The sequence below is a fragment of the Canis lupus genome, chromosome 26, assembly GCF_011100685.1.
Source record: "Canis lupus familiaris isolate Mischka breed German Shepherd chromosome 26, alternate assembly UU_Cfam_GSD_1.0, whole genome shotgun sequence".
NCBI lineage: Eukaryota > Metazoa > Chordata > Mammalia > Carnivora > Canidae > Canis > Canis lupus.
In genome coordinates, this window is record NC_049247.1 from 20,123,602 (window position 1) to 20,145,013 (window position 21,412).

The 21,412-nt window shown below is 45.3% G+C and overlaps 1 protein-coding gene across 2 annotated transcripts in view; it reads left to right on the plus strand.

The window, feature by feature from the left end:
• The window catches only part of MYO18B (myosin XVIIIB), a 255,617-nt gene that overhangs the window by 197,290 nt on the left and 36,915 nt on the right, over positions 1-21,412 (plus strand). For both annotated transcript variants that reach the window (XM_038575488.1, XM_038575489.1), the window contains exon 40: positions 18,097-18,227. In XM_038575488.1, coding sequence (XP_038431416.1) covers positions 18,097-18,227 — 131 coding nt within the window. The remainder of the gene's footprint in view (positions 1-18,096; positions 18,228-21,412) is intronic.

Consider the following 21,412-nt stretch of genomic DNA (forward strand, 5'->3'; position numbering starts at 1 on the left):
AATTCTAATCCATGGCCCAGATCTTGTCTGTCTTCTGGTTTGGTTTTGTTTGGGTTTCTTTGGTAAACAAAGTTTTATTAGAACGTAGGTAGTCACAGCTGTTTATGTATTGTCTAAGGCTGCTTTCATGCTACAATGGCAGAGATGACAATGACGGAGATCACTTAGCCCATAAAATCTCAAATATTTATTACCTAGCCCTTTTCAGAAAAAAAAAAAATGTGCTTACCTTTGCCCTAGAACATTGCTGGACACATATAAGGCCTGAAAAAAAAATACATGTTGAATGAAGAAAGAGCTTGACAGAAGGGCAAGATATGGAAGTAAGGAGACCTAGATGAAAATCTTAGTTCCCTTGTTTCCCTTCTGTGTTACTTTGGTCAAGACACTCACCTTCTCTGTGTCTCCATTATCTTATACAATGGGGATAATCACTGCAACTTCTTCACAACATTGAGGGGAAGATTTAATGAGATAATGTGTTTAAAGGCCTGTCATGGGGGCTGGTGCAAAGAAAGCAAACTTACTATCATCGTCATGAACACGGTCTCAGTTCATTTGGGCTACTGTAACAAAACATTACAACTAATGTTTAGGCAATAGAAAGTTAGTGCTGACAGTACTGGAAGATGGGAAGTTCAAGATCAAGGCATCAGCACAGTTGTATTTTAGTAAGGGCCCTCCTCCTAGTTTGTAACTGGCACCTTCTTGTATCCTCACATGGCGGAAGGTGCTAGGGTGCTCTCTGGAGCACCATAAAAGTGCTAATTCCATTTATGAAGATTTCACCCTCATGGCCTAATCACTTCCTAAAGCCCCACTTACTAATACTTTCACCTTGGGGGTTAAGATTTCATCATTAGAATTTTGGGTGGGGAGGGATGTAAACATTCAGACCATAGCAATCGTCATCACTGCTACCATCATCACCATTATCATCATCATCTTCTTCATCACTATCACCATTACCTCATCATCATTAGTACCACCACTACCATCCCTCCAACATCATCATCATTGCCACCATCATTACCATTACCATCATGATCCTCATCACCCCACTACTACTATCATCCTGTTCCCAGTCATCATCGTCACCACTATCATGACCATCATCATCATCATCACCAACATCATCCCACCACCACCAGCACCATCATCATTGTCACTACCACAACCACCACCACTGTCATCATTGTCACCACCAGCATGACCACCACCACCATTTTCATCATCACCACCATTATGACCACTAGCACCACAACCACCATCATCATCTTGACCACCATCATCATCATCACCACAAAAGTGAGGCCCAGAGCAGAGAGCACCTTAGAGTCCCTCTGGGAACAGGCCAACTGAACATGCATTAAAAACAGAGGTAGAATGCCAGAACAGGAGTTGGATCATTTCCAGTTTGACAATTCTGAGAATCTTGTCCCCCATGTGCTGTCGTCCTATGGGTTCATGGATGCCTCCTTATTTGTGTTCAGTGTCCTGAGCACTGGCTTCATTGGAATTCTGTTCTTTCCCCAGCCTTGCTTTGGCTGCATTCCAGGTAAATGACGTGGAGCCCATCCTGCCTCTAGTCACCTCTGTTCCCCGCTCAGATAATTAGAATCAACACATCCATTTCCCTAATGGCATTCTCATCCCCCCCCCCCCCCCCCCCCGCCGAAAAGTTTTCAAATAGAAAAAGAAAGGCAAAAACAAGCTACATCTGTCCTTGTGTGGGCAATTTGCAGCTCTCCACGGCTGACATCCACCCAGCTGGGCGGTAGAGCTAGTTTCCTTTATACTTTTGGTGGGAGATGACGTGGTCGATGCTGTTATTAAGTTTGGCAGTGATTTGGAGACAAAGCATCCTGCTGGAGAGTGGCTTATAAACAAATGCTCAGGGGGAATCCTTTAGGCTCCAGCCTTTGTGAGCTCATGGCTGGTGGGTGGGGGGAAAAAAAGAAGACTGATGTCACTTCTCAGCAAACAAAAGGAAAGGAACTGAAGAAATAAGATGGCTTTCACTTCTTCCTGAAAGCCTACCAAAACCTCCGATGGTTGTGCCCAGGTAGCAATTGGATGCTGTTTGCCAGGATTAAGCAAATGTTTTCTGTAAAGGGCCAGGAAGTAAATATTTCAGACTTTGCAGCCTATATTCTTTGTCATAAAACTCTGCACATCTTTGCACAAAAGCAGCCATAAGCAACACACAAATTAATGGGCACGTGTGTTCCAAGAAAACTTTATTTAAAAAAACAATAGGCCAGATTTGGCCCACAGGCTATCGTTTGCTGACTCCTGCTCTAAGTTCTATTGGGAAGAAAAGTAGAATAAGAGACAGATGGCAGAGTTAGATTTAAATCTTGACTCTAGCCTTTCCAGACTCTGTCTGGGGCAAGTCACCTGTCTCCTCTGAGTCTCAGTTTCCTCATCTGTAAAATGGGTTATAAGGTAGTCAGGAGATTAAAGAGTGTCTTGCACATTTTAAAGGTCAATAAATAATAAGTCTTCCCTAGTACCCACTTCCTCACTCCTGCTATAAATCATGCAGGAGAAAAGAAGTGTGACTAAAGGCTTTTCTTTGGCCCCAGCAATGGTGATAAGTTCTGACACACATCTCTTTAAAGCTCATTTGAAAGTGTCTCTGCTCTAAGTTTCCCAAGGTTGGTCCCGCCATCATCTATTTCTACTAGTACCTTCATACCCCAAAATGCCTTCCTTGGCTCAGCCTACCCCATGTTCACCGTAAAGCACTGCCTTGGCTGGAAAACCCCAAGTATACAAATCAACAGTCTGTGTACAGTCATTATTAGAGTGAGCAGTTTACATTGTGGATTAATGTTGGACTGTCATGAAAGACTAAGTCAAGGACACTGCATTTCAAGTCTTATAATTATGTTTGCATTTTAACTGGTATGATTTTTAGATGGGATCTTTGAGAGAATTCTGACTTTTGTATGATGATGCTAAGACATACTTAACCAGAGGGGGAAAGGATTGCTCTTCATAGAAAAAATATAAACAGAACCTTGATTTGTGATTTTTGTTTTTCATGATGAATTTTAGCTGGAGTTTGATTTTTTTAAAGATTTTTTTATTTATTTGAGAGAGAGAGAAAAAGAGAGAGAGAGCTAGAAAGAGCATGAGCAGTGGAGAAGGAGAAGCAGGCTCCCAGCTGAGCAGGGAGTCTGATGTGGGGCTTGATCCCAGGACCGTGGGATCAAGACCTGAGCTGAAGGTAGATGCTTAACCAACTGAGCCACCCAGGTGCCCCATTAGTAGGGTTTCCTGGGCACATCTGCCCTTCAGCACTTTGAGTCTTTAGAATATGGAATAATAACACCTCCTGGAATGTTAGAACCGTAGAAACCGTGAACCCAATGGCTCTTAGAAACTTGGAGTTTCTCTAGTTTTCCTCTTCAGTAGTCAAGACAGTGGTTTCTCAGATGTTCAGATTCTCTCCTTTTTTTTTTTTCTTTCTTAAATTAAAAAAAAAAAAGGTAGTCTCTATGTCCAATCTGGAGGCTTGAACTCCCAACCCTGAGACATCAAGAGCCACGTGTTCCACCAACTGCAGCCAGGTGCCCCTAGATTATTTTCTATCTCACTACAACATATATAAATCCCCTAGCATGGTGGTGTCTGATGTGGTACTCACCTGCCAGATGGAACTATTTAAATTTAAGTTAATTAAAATTAAATACAATTAAGAATTCAGTTGCTCACCTGCACTGGCCTCGTATCAGATGCCCCATAGCCACCTGTGGACAGCAGGTGGCTTCTCATGCCAACTTAACCATTTGGTGTATAATCTGAATTTTTCCCCTTTGTTCTCATCTCAGACACAATTTCTCCCAGACTTCTTCGCCAGGGCAGAGCTAGCCAGACCACATGCCACTTAACTTTCTGATTCCCTTTTTATGTACTTATGGCTTTTCTCATTGCCATAAAGAGGGGAACTTGGTTTGGAGGAACAAAGAGCAGGGTATGCTCAGCATAGCCTCCTCAGGACCTCAGCTCTTTTAGGTTAAACCCCACTTCAGCCTGGGGCCACCCTAGTCTTGGGATGGCAAGGACGCACTGTCATCTAGTCTCTGTCATTTATCCATTTTTCCACAAGACACCACTGCCCTGCATGTTTTGCATAATAATTTTACTAGCTACACTCTTTGATGCCTGTGCATTAACTTTCAGACTTCCACCCCCTCCCCACTATAACAGTGCTTCCTAATTATCAATATGGCTACTCAACATTTAGATCCACAGAACCTTAGCATTTGGAATGATGGCTTCCTAGAACTGTGTATGATGTCTAAGACCTTAGAAACTTCAAGCCAGAGGCAGCCCTGGAGGCTCAGCGGTTTAGCGCTGCCTTCAGCCCAGGGCCTGATCCTGGAGAACCAGGATCAAGTCCCATGTTGGGCTCCCTGCATGGAGCCTGCTTCTCCCTCTGCCTGTGTCTCTGCCTCTCTCTCTGTGTCTCTCATGAATAAATAAATAAAATCTTAAAAAAAAAAAAAACAAAGAAAAGAAACTTCAAGCCAGAAAATCTCACTTGTGGAAGCTTGGATCATTAACGTACATAATATTAAAATCTTATTAGGTTGAACCATACGAAATTCCATTTGCATACAAAAAGATTGAATATAGTTGATTTCACATGGCTCAACCTAATAAAAGTGTGGAATATTGAAATTCACACATTCTCAGAATCATTAGATCCTAATGCTATAGAATTTTAGAAGCCTAGGATTGATTGTAGAACAGGAGCCAGGGAACTTTTTTTTTTTTTTTTTTTTTTTGCTAAGGTCCAGAGAGTAATATTTTCAGCTTCATGTACCACAGAGTATGTCACAACCTCTGAACCCTGAAAGCAGCCACACAAATAATACACAGATGAATGTGTGGTTGTGTTCTTATAAAACTTTGTTTACAAAGACAGGCAAGGGCCAGATGGGCTTTGCAGGCCATAGTTTGCTGCCATTGTTTTGGAACATAAAAACTGATAGTATTCCATCAGGCACTTGGATTTGCATAGGAAACTCCTAGCCCTACTTCCAGAGGGTCTAAAGGGGCCCATTCAAATGTGGAAAAATTTTAAGGACAGTATGGCCTAGTTCAAACCACTGTCTTTTGCAGGGCAGTGTGTGGCTCCCAAGGGGGGAATGAGGAGAGTCTCTGAGGGCAGTTGCTAATGTGTTCCCTGGCACTGGGAGGGAATCAATGAGCTGTGTGCCTATACTGAGAAGACCAGGGCCAGCTGTCCCAGTGAGCCAAGCTCCTCAGTGAGAAGCTCCAGATGACCCTGAGTGCCAGAGAGGGCAGGATCGATGGAGCTGGCGAGAGCCGGGGGCCCAGCTGCGAGGTGGATTTGATGAGGCTCTTCATTGGAGAGACACGTGCCACTGGGCCCTAACCTTGAGATGTAGAGGGCACAAGAGAGCGCACACACCGCCTAGCAGTTGTTTTTCTTTCCTGCTGAGTCAATAAATGAATAAATGGACCATGAGTGGCCAAGTGGCTGATATAATTTTAGACTCCATCAAAAGGAAGATCACAAAAGTGTATGGAGGGAGCTTCTACATCTCTCTGTTCCCCCGCAGGGAGCCCGGGCTTCCTAATGTTATAGTCTGGGAGGCATCTCAAAGGAGGATGGAGCAGTCTGGAAACAGCTAGTGCCTGTCTGCTGCATGGCAGACATGGTGCAAAGTGCTTCCCGTGCTTTCCACGATTTGTCTAATTAAAGCTGCACTTTGGATCTTATGAGTGAGGTGATATTTTCCCCCCTATTTTACACAATTAAAAAAAAAAGCATAGAAAGACTAAGTGATTTGCCCAAGGCTAAATAAGTAGGAAAGATTCGCACTAGACAGGCAATCAGTCTCCTGGACTCTGAAATGTAAGCTCCCGATCACGATGCTGGCATTTCTCAAATCACGTGCATGCAGGTCACCTAGGGATGTGGTTAAAATGCAGGTCCTATGTCAGCAGATCTGGGACAGGACCTGAGTGTCTGCGTTCCTAACCAGCAACCAGGAGATGCCACCAGCCCAGGGACCTCCCTTGGGGTGGCTGGCACTATATTATACCCTCTCCTTATTCCAGACCCCCTGAAGCCTTGAAAGGGGGGGGGGATTGCTTTTTTAAGATGAGGTCACAGAGCAGAAAGTGGTTTGTTCAAGATTCAAATTCACATCTGATCCAGAGGCTGTGGCTTTTCTGAAATGATGTCTATCGCCTACCCTTCTGCCTTTAGCTTGGCTTTCAACTGCGTGGGATCTTGCCACTCAGGGAATATTTTGCAATATCCGGAGATGCTCCTGATAACTACTAGGTCAAGGCTGCTAATCATTCTGAAATGCATAGAACAGTCACCTTCCTGGCACCCCGAGCAAAGAATGATCTCTCTCCCCATGTCAATGTCAATTGTCAATTGATGTCAATACATCAATAATGTCAGTAATGCTTCTCTCTAGCATAGTCTTCTTCAGTCCAGGAAATAAAAATCCACCCAGAACCCTTGTCTGGAGGCCATATAGTGCCCTTGAATTAGAGGAGTCAGTGAGCACTTGAAACAATTCCCCCCCCCAAAGTAGCACAAATAAACAAGAGTCATAACTGAAAAAAAAGAAAAAGCCCATTTCCCAATCAATAAGTGTAAGTTTCCACTGCTTCAAGATGAGGCCAGAGTGTTTGCGTCTCTGGAACATCCTCTCGCCTCAGCAGATGGAAGCCAATCAAGTTGGGAAATCATTGTCTTAATCTCCGGTCATTATCACGCCTGGCCGCACGCTGTTTATTGGCGTCTTTAGCTGTTAATGTCGCATGCACTGTTTTCTCTGACAATAGCTCCCACCTCCACCCATTTCTCAGCCAGACGGCATTGACTGTGGTCCAAGCGCGAGGAGGGGCAGGATCCAACATTGATTGCCAGTAGAGACAGCTCCAGTCCATGTCCCGTCTGATCACTTCTTGGGGCTGGAGGGGGGGGGGTTGTATCTAATAATATAAGATGATTCATGAAGGCTGATGTACCTGGGAGGGTTTGATTCTGTTTACTCGAGTTCGTTCATGATGGTTCTCTGGCTTGTTGGGAACGCTGGCTGGGGCTTTAGTCATTACAGAGCGATTGGATGTGCCTGAAGAGAAGTAGGTCTCTGGAGGGGCAAGAGACCATATGATAAATAATGATCTCGTATGCATTCAGCTCTGTGCAGTTCACAGAGCATGTGGACATGATGCGGGCCTCATAGCCTTCTGTACCGCAGACAGGAAAGGAACTCATGCCAGTTGTGGAGTCGAGGGGACAGACTCTAGCATGTACTCCTTGCTGCTGGTGAGTCAGGGCAGAGGGGGGACCCGTGTCCAGCTCTCGGGTCTGGTGCATTTCTCAACCTCACCTCTGTGCTGCTTCTCCTTGGCTGTGCCTACTGGGCATAGCTGTTGGGATACAATCATTTCAGTCACTGCTGGCCTGGATGACTCTATTCGTGGGGTGGGGGTTGGGAGGGGGGCGTGTTCCTGGACTTGTAGGCAGAAACTGCAATCCTGAGTCTTGTCTCTCCTGGGAAACTCTGGATACATAAGGATGCTAATAAGGATGAGACTTAAATCTGAGAGTGGGCAGGGTGCAGGTTAGCACATTGGCAATGATGCTTTTATCTGATTCTTGGGCATGTTTGCATGACTCGTGAGCTGGCAGTGAGGAATTGGGGCAAATAAGAGCATGTTTTGGTGGAGAGGGGACAAGGAGGATTTGGGGGGCGAGATCTGGGGCATTTAATCGGTAGGGCTAGTAGGGTTGCAGGGTTGAGTGTTCTGGATGTCTAAATGAAGAGAGGAACATGAGAGGGTCACAGGAGTTGGGGGGAGTGTGAGAAAGCGTCACAGCAGAGGAGTCCCCATCAACCTGCCATACTTCACAAGCTATCACCTGGTCATCATGGGAACAAGACAGAGGTCTGATGTGTATGGAGTACCTGCTACATTGTATGCAGTGCATCAGGTGCTTTCCACTCATGAGTGCACAGCTAGTCCCACAGCATGACCATGCTGAAGTCATTCCCACGTTATAGATGAGGAAACTGAGGGTTGGGGTTAGACCGTAGGTGTGGGAAAAGGCATCATGGAAGAAGTGACTATGAAATCGGTCTTGGAAGATGAGTAGGAGTTCACCTGTCAGCAGGGAAGAGCATTCTAGGTGGAGGAATAGTAGGTGCAAAGGCACAGAGGCATGAGGGAATGCAGTATGTTTGGGAGCTCTGAAGACCGTGAGAGTTCTGAAGAATTGGGGTGCAGAGTATGGGCAGTAGAAGGAGAAGAACCTCGGAACGTAGACTGGGGGATGGACTATGCAGGGCTCGCTAGGCTTAACCACCCAGTTTGAATTGTGGGAAATGAGGAGTAATTGTGGCCTCTTAAGCAGGAGATTTATCAGATTACAGAGATTCTCTCTTGGGCTATTTATGGGATACAGCATGGGGAAGGGCCTGGGTAGAAGAGAAGGACAGCAATTCAAGACAGCAAGAGAAAGCTTAGGGGACAATAATGGACACTATCTCTATGCTCATGAATAGAGAGCAGGAGAAAGATGCCAAGAGATTAGCCCATTGTATTGACAAGATACTTGATGCCCAGAGTAGGGACAAGGGATATGAAATAAATTGTTCTCACACTACCCTCTTTGGTTACAGAACCCAGTGGACACTTGAGAAATTTCAAAGTCCAGTTTCCCTATTTCTGCAATCACATGGACTAGCGGGCTGAGAAGACACATGAGCTTCATTTCCATTTAAATTGAAATAAGACATGTCAAAGGTGGCCCGATAATTACTGCCTGGAACAATGGCTCTCTGATGCGGGAAGTGTAGTGTCGGTGTATGTGGTACAGATAATTTTTGCATTTGAGACTTAATTATGTTGATATAATTATTTCTCTGTCAGGAAAATTGGGTGGCACAGATCTGTCATATTTGCATTTGAGCAGAAAAACGAAATGCCTTCCTTCTTTTTTGCAGAAAGCAGTTGGGTCAGTGACTCTGGAAAGTCAGGAGTGGGGCATGTGGAAGTTCACTCTGGGTCAGGATATCTGTCAGCGAATGGTGGGGTTTTGTAAGGTCTTGGCAGGTGTCAACCTTGAGAGGGTTGGAGTCCTCTGGCAGTCCTTGTTTTTGCCCTGTTCTGAAGATGGCTGCATCAGAAATCACAGCCTGGGGGGAGTTTTAGGGCTGGGAAAGCTATGAGCTCTGAATACCTAGAGCCATAAGAAAATTTAGAGAGTGGGTTTATTTTATTTTATTTTATTTATTTTATTTTATTTTACTTTTCTATTCCATTCTATTCTATTTAAATTTAAACTTAATTTAATTTAACTTGCAAACCTGTGATTCAAAGACTCACAGGAGAGTTTCACACTCATGCCTCAAAACCCTCCCCCTGGCTGTCCCCATCCCACTGTCTGAGAACCTCAACCACATTCTTTGTATAAGGGTCTAGGGCCTGTGTACAACCCCTTTGTACAAGGGTCCAAGGAGTCTGTGACCTCTGCCACCCCCCAGCCTTCGGGGGAATCTTGGGACCCCCTCCTCACCATTGGAACCCCAGGCCATGGCATCATTATTGCCCAAGCGGTGAGGGCCGGTGTTTAGGCAAAAATGAGTCATGTTCCAAAGTGTGTGAAACAAAACGTAGAGAGAGAAGCTCACCTTCTAACAGAGAGAAGGCCTAGATAGGAAAGCCCAGGTTCTAGTTCTGCCTCAGCCACCCAGGGAGTGGCCCAGCAACCTTGGCCAGGTGGCCTCCTGCTCTGGCCTGGTATATAGTGTGTGTGTCCATGGATGCAGTGGTGGTGTGCGTGTGTAGCAAACACACACAGCTTAGACCTTCCACAAGCCAGATCTCCATCATCTAGATATGAACAGCCCAACCTGCCTAAAATGTTCATTGTCCAGAATGCTATTGTATAGGCCCCAACTCAATGGACTCCACCACCCACAAAGGAAAACAGTGTAGCCATCCTGAACTTCCTCCTATTTCTAGAAATACATCTGTTTAGAGGTTGAATTGTGTCCCTCTGCTCCATTGACCTTTCTGCCTCCCTCTTGTAAGGACCCTTTTCATTACATTTAGGGCCCACCCAGATAATCCAAGATAATCTCTCTATCTCAAGAGCCTTAATTTAATCACACCTGCAAAATTCTCTTGCCATCTAAATTAACATATTCCCGAATTGCAGGGATTAGGATGTGGACATCTTTGGGGGCTGTTATTCCTTCTAGCCAGACTGAAGCAGAACCACCCAGATAAATCACTCCTGAATTCCTGACCCGCAGGAAACCATGAGAGATAATGAGTGGTATTCGATGTTTCAAAACACTAGGTGTTGAGGCGTTATGTAGCAATAAATAATTAAAATAGACTAGGGGTTTGCAATACAGCATTTGAGGCTGTAATACTTTGAAAATTGTTATTCTGGATTTCTTGTAACCTTTTCCTTGAAATATATGTGTATATATATATATATATATTCACACACATATATATACATACACATATATACATCTATATAAAATATAAATGTTTATAAATATATACATAGATATAGATAGATAGGAATTGTAAGTATACAGTTTGAGGAATGAAGCCTGGGTTGAACCTGGATATGTCTCTGCTCTGTGCCAGTGATTCTCCTGATTCCTCTCAGATACATTCCCACCCTTCTCTACTCTACTCTAAATTGTAGGAAACTATGCTTTCTAGTTTCCCTGGTAGGGTCAGCCAAAGATAGGTGGTGATGGCCAATTGAAGGACAGGGGAAGGAGAGAAGCCAGGGTATTTCTCCATCTCCTGTGCTGCCTTGGTGGGGGGCGTCCCTGATGGCAGCTGAAACTCTAATTCCAGATCATCCCATTCAGAATGCTCTTCTTCCATGAAACCACCTTCCACTGGGCACACTTCCATTGGATGGCCCAACGTCCCATTTTTTCCTTCCAGTCCTAGGTTGGCAGTGCCTTCCTGCCATTGCTTATCTATCCTGGCTTCTCATCTTTCCTATCATCTGAATAACCAATTCCCTGTATTAAATCCCTTTATGTGAATGATCTAGAGCAATTTCCATTTTCTTGACTGATATGGGCTCCTTCAAGGCACTGTATTAAATCCTCCAGCTTCAACAACAACAACAAAAAAACCATCAGGTTTATAGGCTTCATTTTCTGAAAAATGAGGTTGTCCTTGCTACACAATACCTACAGGCTTCATACTTTCCAAGTCTTTACTTAGAAAGAAGGATATCTGTTAGATATCAAGTGAGAGCCCACATATTAGGTATACCAGATGTACACAGTTGGACATTATTTTGTTTGTTCCTGGTGATAATCTTTTGTTAGGAAATAATACTGGCATGTTACGAGATGAGGAGGTGAAAGTAAGGAAGGATTAAGAACTCTTCAAAATTCACATAGGTGTTTTGTTTCTCCTGCTCCTCCTGTGTTATTGGTAGCTTGCCTCTCCCTTCTCCCCACCCATCAGGATCTCTCCCTAAAAGTGGTAGCCTTCCACTTCCCTCAGTCCCACGGAGCACTTACCAGTTTACTTTTTTTTTTTTTAAGATATTTATTTATTTATTCATGAGAGACACAGAGCGGCAGAGACATAGGCAGAGGGAGAAGCAGGCTTCCTACAGGGAGCCCAGTGCAAGAATTGATCCCAGGATCCCAGGATCAGGACCTGAGCCGAAGGCGGACACTCAACTACTGAGCCACCCAGGTGCCCCCACTTACCAGTTTTCAAGGAAAAACAGCCCCCTCCCCTGCCAACCAGCCAACTACTATAAGCATCTTCTTTGAGGACTCAGGAGGCATTTCCAAGAGGGTTGAGTAGAGTGCGAAAGCTTTGGGAGGTCTAGTTGATGCTAGTAGATGGATCACTGGATGAAGTGCTTAGCTTGGTAGTTCATAGGGTGGACTCTGACCCTAGATTGCCTCGGTCTAGACAGTGATCGATTGGACATGCCCACTGTGGGTGTAGAAAAGGGTAGGAGGAACGGTCAGGTATTGACTGACCCTTTGGAAACAGGCAGGCCTGAGCTTGAATCTGTGTGTCACTTTCTAGCTGTGTGACTTTAGGATCTTGGATGAGTCTCTCTGGGTCTATTACCACATGATAAACCTAGACTCAGACAATTAATTTGCAAGAGGATTAGGAAGAAAGAACCTGGCATAGTGATGACCATCTTCTTCCTACTTCCTCTTTTTGCTGAAGGTTGGGCTCTTTTTCAGCCTTATATAAGAGAATCTAATGCATAATTCTGGGTTTTCTTCTGGGTACACCAAGTCTTTCCCATATGGAGACCGAACATTCATGTTAATGCTCACTCCATGATGAGCCAAAGCACAGTTCACAGGGCTTTTTATTCCCCTACAGCCTCATTTCTCCCAGGCAAGTGACCCTAGGACAATCTGAATGAAACAGTGGCAGGTCCTCATCATCTCATCATTTCTTTCTGGGCGGACTGCCCCCACCTCTGGAGACACAGGCATCCTTGGCTAAAGCAGGAGTAATTGGAGGCAAAGTAGAAAAGCGCTGCGGGCAGGTGTCAGGACACCTGGGTTTGACTGCAGATCACTGTGTCTTGACTGCACGACACTGGGGAAGTGATTTATCCTTTGAGGCTCAGCCTGTTCATCTGTAAACTGGGGATAATGAGGCTGCCATGGGAGACACTGAGTGGGCAGTCCAGGGGATTGTTCCTCATACCATAGACAGAAATAAAATCCCATATTTTTTTAACTTACTGATCAGAAAAGTCATTCATATCCTTTGTAGAAGATCTGGAGGAGAATAAAACGGAAAACAAAAATCACCTGATATCTCACCACTCGGAGATAATAACACTGCCATTACTTTCCTGTAATGTGGTTGAGTTACTTTTTGTGTTTTTACATTGCACTTGACTCTGAGGGTTCATAAAGATTATGTGAGATGAGACCTGCTAAATGTACGTGAGAAAACAAATAAATATATTCATGTAATAATTAAATATTAAGTATGTGCTGTGTGTCAGACTGGGAAGGTTCATGCGTGTGTATCTGAATGTATGTATGTGAGCACATATTTGCATGTATTTATATGTATTTATAATAGCATATGTATTTGTGTGTAAATTTTTTTTTAGCTATGGGCTCTGTAACATGGAGTTTCTATTTGTCTTTAGTGAATCAGAAGAAAATGACAAAGTGAGTTTTCATCAGGTTTCAGGGGTGTTTTGAGATATTGTGCCCTAGAATATAAGCTACATGAAATTAATTTTCTTGGAGGACACCTTGAAAAGATGGAGAGGCAACCTCTAGGGTTCCAGAAACGGACATGAGAGTTCTGTGCAATTGCAGACAAGAGACAGTCCCCTAAAGATGCCCCAGGCAAAGAAAACAAACAGCAGTTTTAAATATTAACCTCTAATTGAACATCACAAAAGGAGACAATTTTAATTGCAGCCACTAATTATCGTATGAAAGACCTCCCACACGGGCAGCTCTGTGTGGCATGCTCCAGGGGGAGTAGCTTGGGAGTTTAACAAGGGTTAGTGATTCTCTTAAGCAATGCTGGGGAGGTCACAAGTACACACACAGTAAAAATACTTTTATTGATTTTGTCTCTGAATGCATGGGGTGTATTATGTATACATAGTGAGTGTAATACCCGGGCTCCCCCTTCATTCGCCGTTTCCAGTCATGCAGTAACACCATTCATCCGATCCCCAAGTATAGATGGAGTGCTCGCTATGTTCTAAACACCAGCAATACAGAGAGATTTGGTCCTGGCAAGAATGTAAGCTCCACAGAAATTAGGACTTTATCTGCGTCCTGCACAGGTCAGCGCTGGCACATGGTAGGTGCTCAATGGGTGTTTACTGAATGAATGAATGGCATGTGAATATATGTGCCCAAGTGTAATGAATATATCATATCTATTACTATAGATATGTTGGGTGTAATGACACCAACTATATGTTGGGTGTCATTGCAATGTGTATATCACCATTACTGTAGTTAGAGATTAACATAGGTATATGATGTATTTATTAGTAGGCTTCTGCTGTATACATCTTAGCATCTGCATAGTTTCATATCCTAGTTTCTCCCCCAACTTCTTTTTGCTTCAAGCCTCTAAAGAGAGAGAATAACAGAGAAGACCAGCTTCACACTTGGTCTCAAAATGCAACCCTGATTGCACTTGGCAATACCGATTCAATCCCAAGCATCATTAGTCAGATGTCATGAGAGGGAGAGAAAGCCCCAGACTCCCAGACAGGAAAGTGGACACGTCTCTTGTACCCTCTTCTCCTGTGTCGTGCCCCCCACCCCCAGTGTCCCCTGAGCAGTCTCTAGCTGGGTTTTGTTTTGTCTGCCCCAGGGACAGTTTGGGGCACCGCATGCATTTCCCCTAACGACTTGGTCTCTGCAATCAGCAGGCTCTATTTGCTTTGCAAGTTGAAGCAGAAAAGGTTTGCTGATTGCTGATTGCACAGACTCTAGATTTCCCAAGTCCGTCTCCTTGTGTTCCCACTGGGCCTGATCTGAGTACCCCGGATCCCATCCTTGGTCCGTATACTCTCATCTATGGATGCTTTTCTTGCTTGAAGCTCTCCTCGTTCTAATAACTCATCCCCTATGCGGCCCTTAGTTGCATCCATGTCTTTTCTCTGCGGGGTGCTGAAAAACCTTTGGAACTAGAGTCCTTATTCACCTGTGACCTTGGCAAACCTCTGCTCCTCATCCCCAGTGGCTCCTCATTCTCCTCTGAAAATTAAATGATAGCAATACCAGCGTTGACCAAGCCTTTCCTCTTCTGGAGGTCAGAGAGGTTGGGTACCTTGCTACAGGTCACACAGCCAGTGAGGGGCAGAGCTGGGCTTTGAACCTAGGCACACTGGCTCTAGAAGCTACTTTGTCTTTGATGATACTACAGATTGGACTCACCTAAGCTCGCCCTTGCTGCACCCACCTTCTTAGTCCCAGAGCAGAGCCATCCATCCCTGAGATAGTGACTGTCCCCAGGGGCCCGGTCCCCTGGTTTCTGCCTACCAGGAGGCTCTGTGAGGGTTAAGACGTCAGGCCCTTGTTGCTCACACTGCATGACGTTGCAGGTGCAAAGTTCACCCAGGCACAGCTGGGAGGGGACACCTGTGCTCTTCTCTCATCCCTGGGCTCATGAGGCAGAAAACTATCCCCCAAGAACCCAAGACAACACCTCTGAGCTTTGTGCTCTCCCAGCTGCATGACCTCACATAGGCCCCTCTGCTGCTCTGGCTTTCCGTAGCCCCCAAACAAACACTTACTGCACATCTAACATGGCCTGTGGACGGACGTCAGCTAGCATCTCTGTATCTTACAAAGAAAGATACAGGTGCCCCATCTCCTGGGAGAACATGTTTGATTTCTGTCGCCTTGGAGAGAGCTGAGCTCAGACAAGTGCTCCTATAAGTTCCTGAGACTTTGCACCCGGCCGTTTCTCTGGGTGTCTTTATGAGCTGATATGCCAGCGTCCAGAGGCAAGCGCCTCCCAGCCATCCCCCGGTGCGTGTTATTTCCTGTGACAGTCCACTGGCCTCCTGCCCAGGGCCCCTGCCTCCGACCGGCTCTCACCTTGTCAGCACCAAGATGGGGATTTCACAGCTGGCAACTTCAATCAACTCTAGTGCTTGCCAGCTTCTCGTCCGTCACCCCCTTCTCTCTCCACGCTGCTGCTTCTCAGCTCCACTCAGCCCTTACACTTCTCAGTCTTTGCCTGCTCGCTTTCTCTCTCTCTCTCTCTTTCTCTCTCTCTCTCTCTCTCTCTCTCTCTCTCTCTCTCTCGTTAAAATTGGGAAAACTCAAGATCAGATGAAAAGCACAGACCCACAATACCGCGAATAGACAGGCCACTCTGCAAAGGACAGCTGTGCACATCCCCGCAATGGGGAGGACCTGGTTCTCCCTGACTTTCATTGGGAGTGTGCACACGCAGCCCCAGAAAGATCACTGGCAAGATCAGGCTTTAAATCCAGGCTCTGGAGGGTATTATGCTGAGTGAAGTAAGCCAGTCGGAGAAGGACAAACATTATATGTTCTCATTCATTTGGGGAATATAAATAATAGTGAAAAGGAATATAAGGGAAGGGGGAAGAAATGTGTGGGAAATATCAGAAAGGGAGACAGAACGTAAAGACTGCTAACTCTGGAAACGAACTAGGGGTGGTAGAAGGGGAGGAGGGCGGGGGGTGGGAGTGAATGGGTGACGGGCACTGGGGGTTATTCTGTATGTTAGTAAATTGAACACCAATAAAAAATAAATTAAAAAAATAAATAAATAAATCCAGGCTCTGCACTGAATGCCTTCACTGGCCTCCACTTCTTCATTTACAACATAAAGAAAACGATCCCAGCCCCAGAGAGTCACTGTAAGCTGTTTCAGATTGCACAGCTGGTGAGTTAAATGGGTAACTTGGAATATTGCTTAGATCTGACCCTAAATCTTCATATTTTCACCTTTCTACACCCTCAGCAGTTGGTATATATGTGTTCCTTAAAGCATCAGGGGCGCCTGGGTTACTCGGTTGGTTAAGAGTCTGACTTTTTTTTTTTTAAGATTTTATTTATCTATTCATGAGAGACACACAGAGAGAGACAGAGACACAGGCAGAGGAAGGAGCAGGCTCCCTGTAAGACTTGATCCCCAGACCCCAGGATCATGACCTGAGCTGAAGGCAGACACTCAACCATAGATCCACCCAGGTGCCCCAAGAGTCCGACTCTTGATCTCAGCCCAGGTCTTGATCTCAGGATTCTGAGAGCCTACTTTAAAATAAATAAATAAATAAATAAATAAATAAATAAATAAATAAATAAATAAATAAAACAGTCAACAAATAATCCTTACATAATTTAGAACAGCTTAAAAGAAAAACTTTATCCCTAATCTACACTCCCCCATCATCCTCATCTATAAATATCACCAGCTCCCTAAGTGTTTTTCCAATGGTATGTGTGTTATTTGCAGATAGATAGGGGCATGATAGTCCCTGTTCTATTTCGTTTGCTTAACATTATTCCACAGAAGCATTCCACACTACCACAACCCTTATTTCAAATGTTAATGTCTGCCTCATGGCATCAAAGAGACACTACTGTGGTCTTCCTAACCATTCCCAGTTGTGTTGGATGATGAGGCTGCTTTCAGCTTCTCCCCGTCCCCAATCCCACTGCTCTGAGCATTCTCTGGTACAGACTTTACTCTGCCTTTTGACTCATTCCCTGTAGGACAAATTCCTAGCAGGTGGGATTCCAGGTTTAACCCAAGGTTTCTCAGACTGGGCACTATGCACATTTGGGTGAGGTAGTTCTTTGTGGAGGGGCTTTTGTGCACATTGTAGGATGTCAGGCATCATCCCTGGCCTCTACCCACTAATGCCAGTAGCACCCCTGCCTGACACAGTGCCAGGCACAGAAAGAGCTCGGTAAATGGCAGTGGTATCTGCTTGCTCTGGGAGGAACCCCTCTGGCTTGTCCGTCTTTGCCTTTGCTGCCTCTAAGATGCAGAGCTGGGGGAGTCAGCATGGTGGAGTTCAAAAGGAACCATTCCTGTCTGCCCCCCACTACATGCCCTATCTCTTATTCCAGATGCCTCACTCCAGATCCATCCCTGAGGCAGACATAGCTTCCAGAACCAGCCTCAGTTACTGTTCTGGGAAACATGAATTGGTCCATATATTTACTCATCCATCCAAGATGTACTGACTGGTGCAAAGTGGGTGGTGGTGCATGACTTTGGGGTCAGACACACTAGGCTGAGACCCACCCCCCCTCCAGTGTGGATGAGGGAGCTCTGTCTTGGGGGCCATCAGCCATGCCCTGGTGGCCCCCAAAACATCCATGTTTATACAATTCACAGCATCTATCCGAGGGTCTGAAAGCCCACCTGTATGGAGAGGGTGCTCACCATGTACTAGGTACTCAGTGAACACTAGGCTCCACCTGGTGTGTGTTTTTCCTCCCCAGAAGCTCTGGCAGGTAGGTGAGTTCTTGCCCAAGGCCAACATTTGCTTGTGGTCTCTGTCTCCAGGAGAAGTATGTGGAGGAACTCGCAGCAGTGAGACAGACCCTCCAGACAGACCTGGAGACGTCCATCCGGCGGATTGCTGACCTACAGGCAGCCTTAGAGGAGGTGGTGTCCAGCGACAGTGACACGGAGAGGTAATCTACAGGGCCCAGGTGTGGCTGGGTACAGCAAGTGAACTGTACCCTGAGTGTTCTACAGTCTTTGGTAGACAGAACTCCCATTCTCAGTTCTGAGGGTCCCCATCTACAGGGAGACCCCAGGGCATTGAGTGGTGGGAGGGATAACTGGCTGGCTTATGTGAGCAGCGACCGGATCTTTGCTTCCCCTGTGGTGTTAGCATCTCCTTGTTGCCACTGAAGCCACCTAGCCTAGCTCTCCAAGCCTTCAGGGAAGCAATCAGTGGAGTGCTTGCAGAGTGGGCTGCAGATCGTGATTGTGGGCAGTTTCCATGTCCAGTCTGAGCCCAATCTCCTCACATGCAAAATGGACATAATGCTTCGGACCAGCTACATCAAATTGTTCTATTTTGACTACTTTTTGGCACGCAGATTGACATTTCATGTACCCAACCCACTGCATACCTCGAAGGGTTGTCAGTGTCAAATGAGGTACCAGATGGACACCATTTAGAGCAGTACCAGGAGTGCACACAGGGTGTAGGGGTGTAAGCTGTGTTTGGGCACAGAAAGGGCATCTTTTCACAGAGGCAAAATCTGATTGGAAGATGTAAGATTAGACAGCTGGTGATACACCAGACCACCCAAATTCAATGTCAGGGCTTCTCTCCTGTCTTAGAAGACAGGTTACTTCACACCATCTCCACTCAAATCTCAAGCTTCCCCAGGCCATGGTTGGGCTGCTCACCTGGATGGAAGGAGTTCGAGGTGTTCCAGATGGGCACATGGACCCGGGCTGTCCAGTCTCTTGCAGGTGGCCCATAGCATCCTGTTCCCCAGAGCTGCCTTTGTAACATTGGCATGTTACTTCTCTGGAAACTATAGCTGCCTGTCTGGCTGTAGCCTCTCTGCCCACATCCCAGTCTCTGCCTAAAACCTGGGCAGCAAGGAGAGGCATTTTGTTTGCATTGCTCTGCTAAGAAACAGGGTGCCTTAATGTAACCTTCAGATGTGACTCCCTCCCTACACACACCTGTGGGGCTGCACCCGCTGCTGCTCCCCCTTGGTCCCTGTCTCTGTGGAATGATTCACGTTGCAGCTTGAACAATCCAGTATTGGACCATGAGTGCAACCCTCTCCACTTCTAGGAGGACCCTGAGAGAAGTTTAAGGTCACATAGCAAATTAGGAGTGTGCATGGAGTTTGAACCTGGGGCTGCTGAGTTTCCTACCCTAGGCCTTTGCCTGTCGCACCCTTCATAATAGGGTGAAGCAGGGGCCAGCTGCTGACCTGCAGGAGGCATGGGCAAGAGGTGGGCGGTGAGGGAAATAGAGTTGCAAGTCAGCTGTTGTTTAGCCAGTGGGAAGAACCCGTGGAGCAGACCATGCCTGGTCAAGGGAAAAAAAGCCCAGAAGGAAACACACCAACATTCTAATACTGATGGAAGGCATCACTCCTGACCTCAATTTTTGTTTTCTTCAAGCTTTATTTATATATTATAAAATTTCTGCAATGAGCATACACATACAACCCTAGAGTAGGATCCTCATTTGGAGATTTTGCTCATATAAGTTACGGACTTTATTTTTTTTTAAAGATTATTTATTCATTTTAGAGAGACAGGGAAAGAGCAGGGTGAAGGGGCAGAGAAGAGGGAGAGAAAGTCCCAAGCAGACTCTGCACTAAGCGTGGAGCCCAATGTGGGGCTTGATCTCATGACTCTGAGATCATGACTGAGTTGAAACCAGAGTCGGTTGCTTAACCAATTGAGCACCCAGGCACCCCTAAGTTGCAGACTTTATACACCTGATTTTAGTATGTGAGCACATCCTTTCCTTGATGTGGTTCTGGGCTGGTCATAAGCTGCTCAGAGATGGGTAACATTGAACTTGTTCATGCTCAGCGTCATCTGACAGAGACCTAGTGGACTCTGCATGTCTTTGCCTCTAAATAAAGGACTTTATCTAAGAAATCGCAGTTTGTGCAAAACTTGCTTCCATGCACAATTCTAAGTGTTGCTACCATGCCCTGTTAATTTGCACAGCTGCCAAATTGTGGTGAAATGGCAAATACTGGTGTTGCACCTGCTTCCTGGCTCACGATTACATTTAGGATGTCCCGTGGGCTGCCCTCCCTGCAGTTTATTAGTGTCCTGACAGAAATCGTGTCTGTAATTGTAAACCCTATTGTCAATATTACCTACTTGATGCTTGGGCTGGCTCTTCTGTTAATAAAGACATGAGCACTTTTGCACTAATTATAATGAGAATTAATGGTTGTATATATGAAGGTTTTTTTAACTAATGAGTAAAACTTTTGAAACATTTTTACTTGCATAGCCAGAGATTGCTTTTCTTTTATTCTCTCTTTCTCTCTCTCTCCCGCTCTCTTTAGGGAGAGAACACAAGCTTGGGGGGGGGTGGGCAGGGGCAAACAGAGAGGGAAAGAGAGAATCTTAAGCAGGCTCCATGCTCATCATAGAGACTGATGCAGGGCTCAGTCCCACGAGCCTGAGGTCATGACCTGAGCCAAAATGAAGATTGGGATGCTTAACTGATGGAGCCACCTAAGGTCCTAGCTTTCCTTTTCTTTTTTTTTTTTTTTCAAGTTTTTATTTTAATTCCAGCATAACTAACATACAGTGTTCTCTTAGTTTCAGGTGTATCGTATAGTGATTGAACAATTCTAAACATTATTCAGTGCTTGGCATGATAAGTGCGCTCCTTTTTCTCCACTTCTTCGCCAGCACTCGTTCTTTGTGGTTTTGATTTTAACCGTGGTGACAGGTGTGAGGCGCTATCTCATTGTGGGCTGGATTTGCATTTCCCTGATGCCAGTGATGTTGAGCATCTTTCCATGTGTCTGTCGGCCATCTGCGGGTTTTCTTTGGAGAAATGTCTGCTCATCTCTTCTGTCCACTTTTAATTGGATTATTTGTTTTTAAGGTGTTGAGGTTGCTTTTCTGATACGTGAAAGTTATCAGTGAAATAAATGAAATTTCATTATTAAAACAAAATTTGTTACTAAAAATAACAAAATTGGAAAGAAGCAAAGGATCCATGCTTGGAGGCTAGATAGAAGTAGTGAGAGAAGCAGGGAGCACATTCTTGTCTGGGGAGTGAGATCCTCGTGGTGAGGTCACAGATGGTCATGGACATCGCTCTAGTCTCAGCTTATAGAGGCTCCTCTCAAGCCTGAAAGGG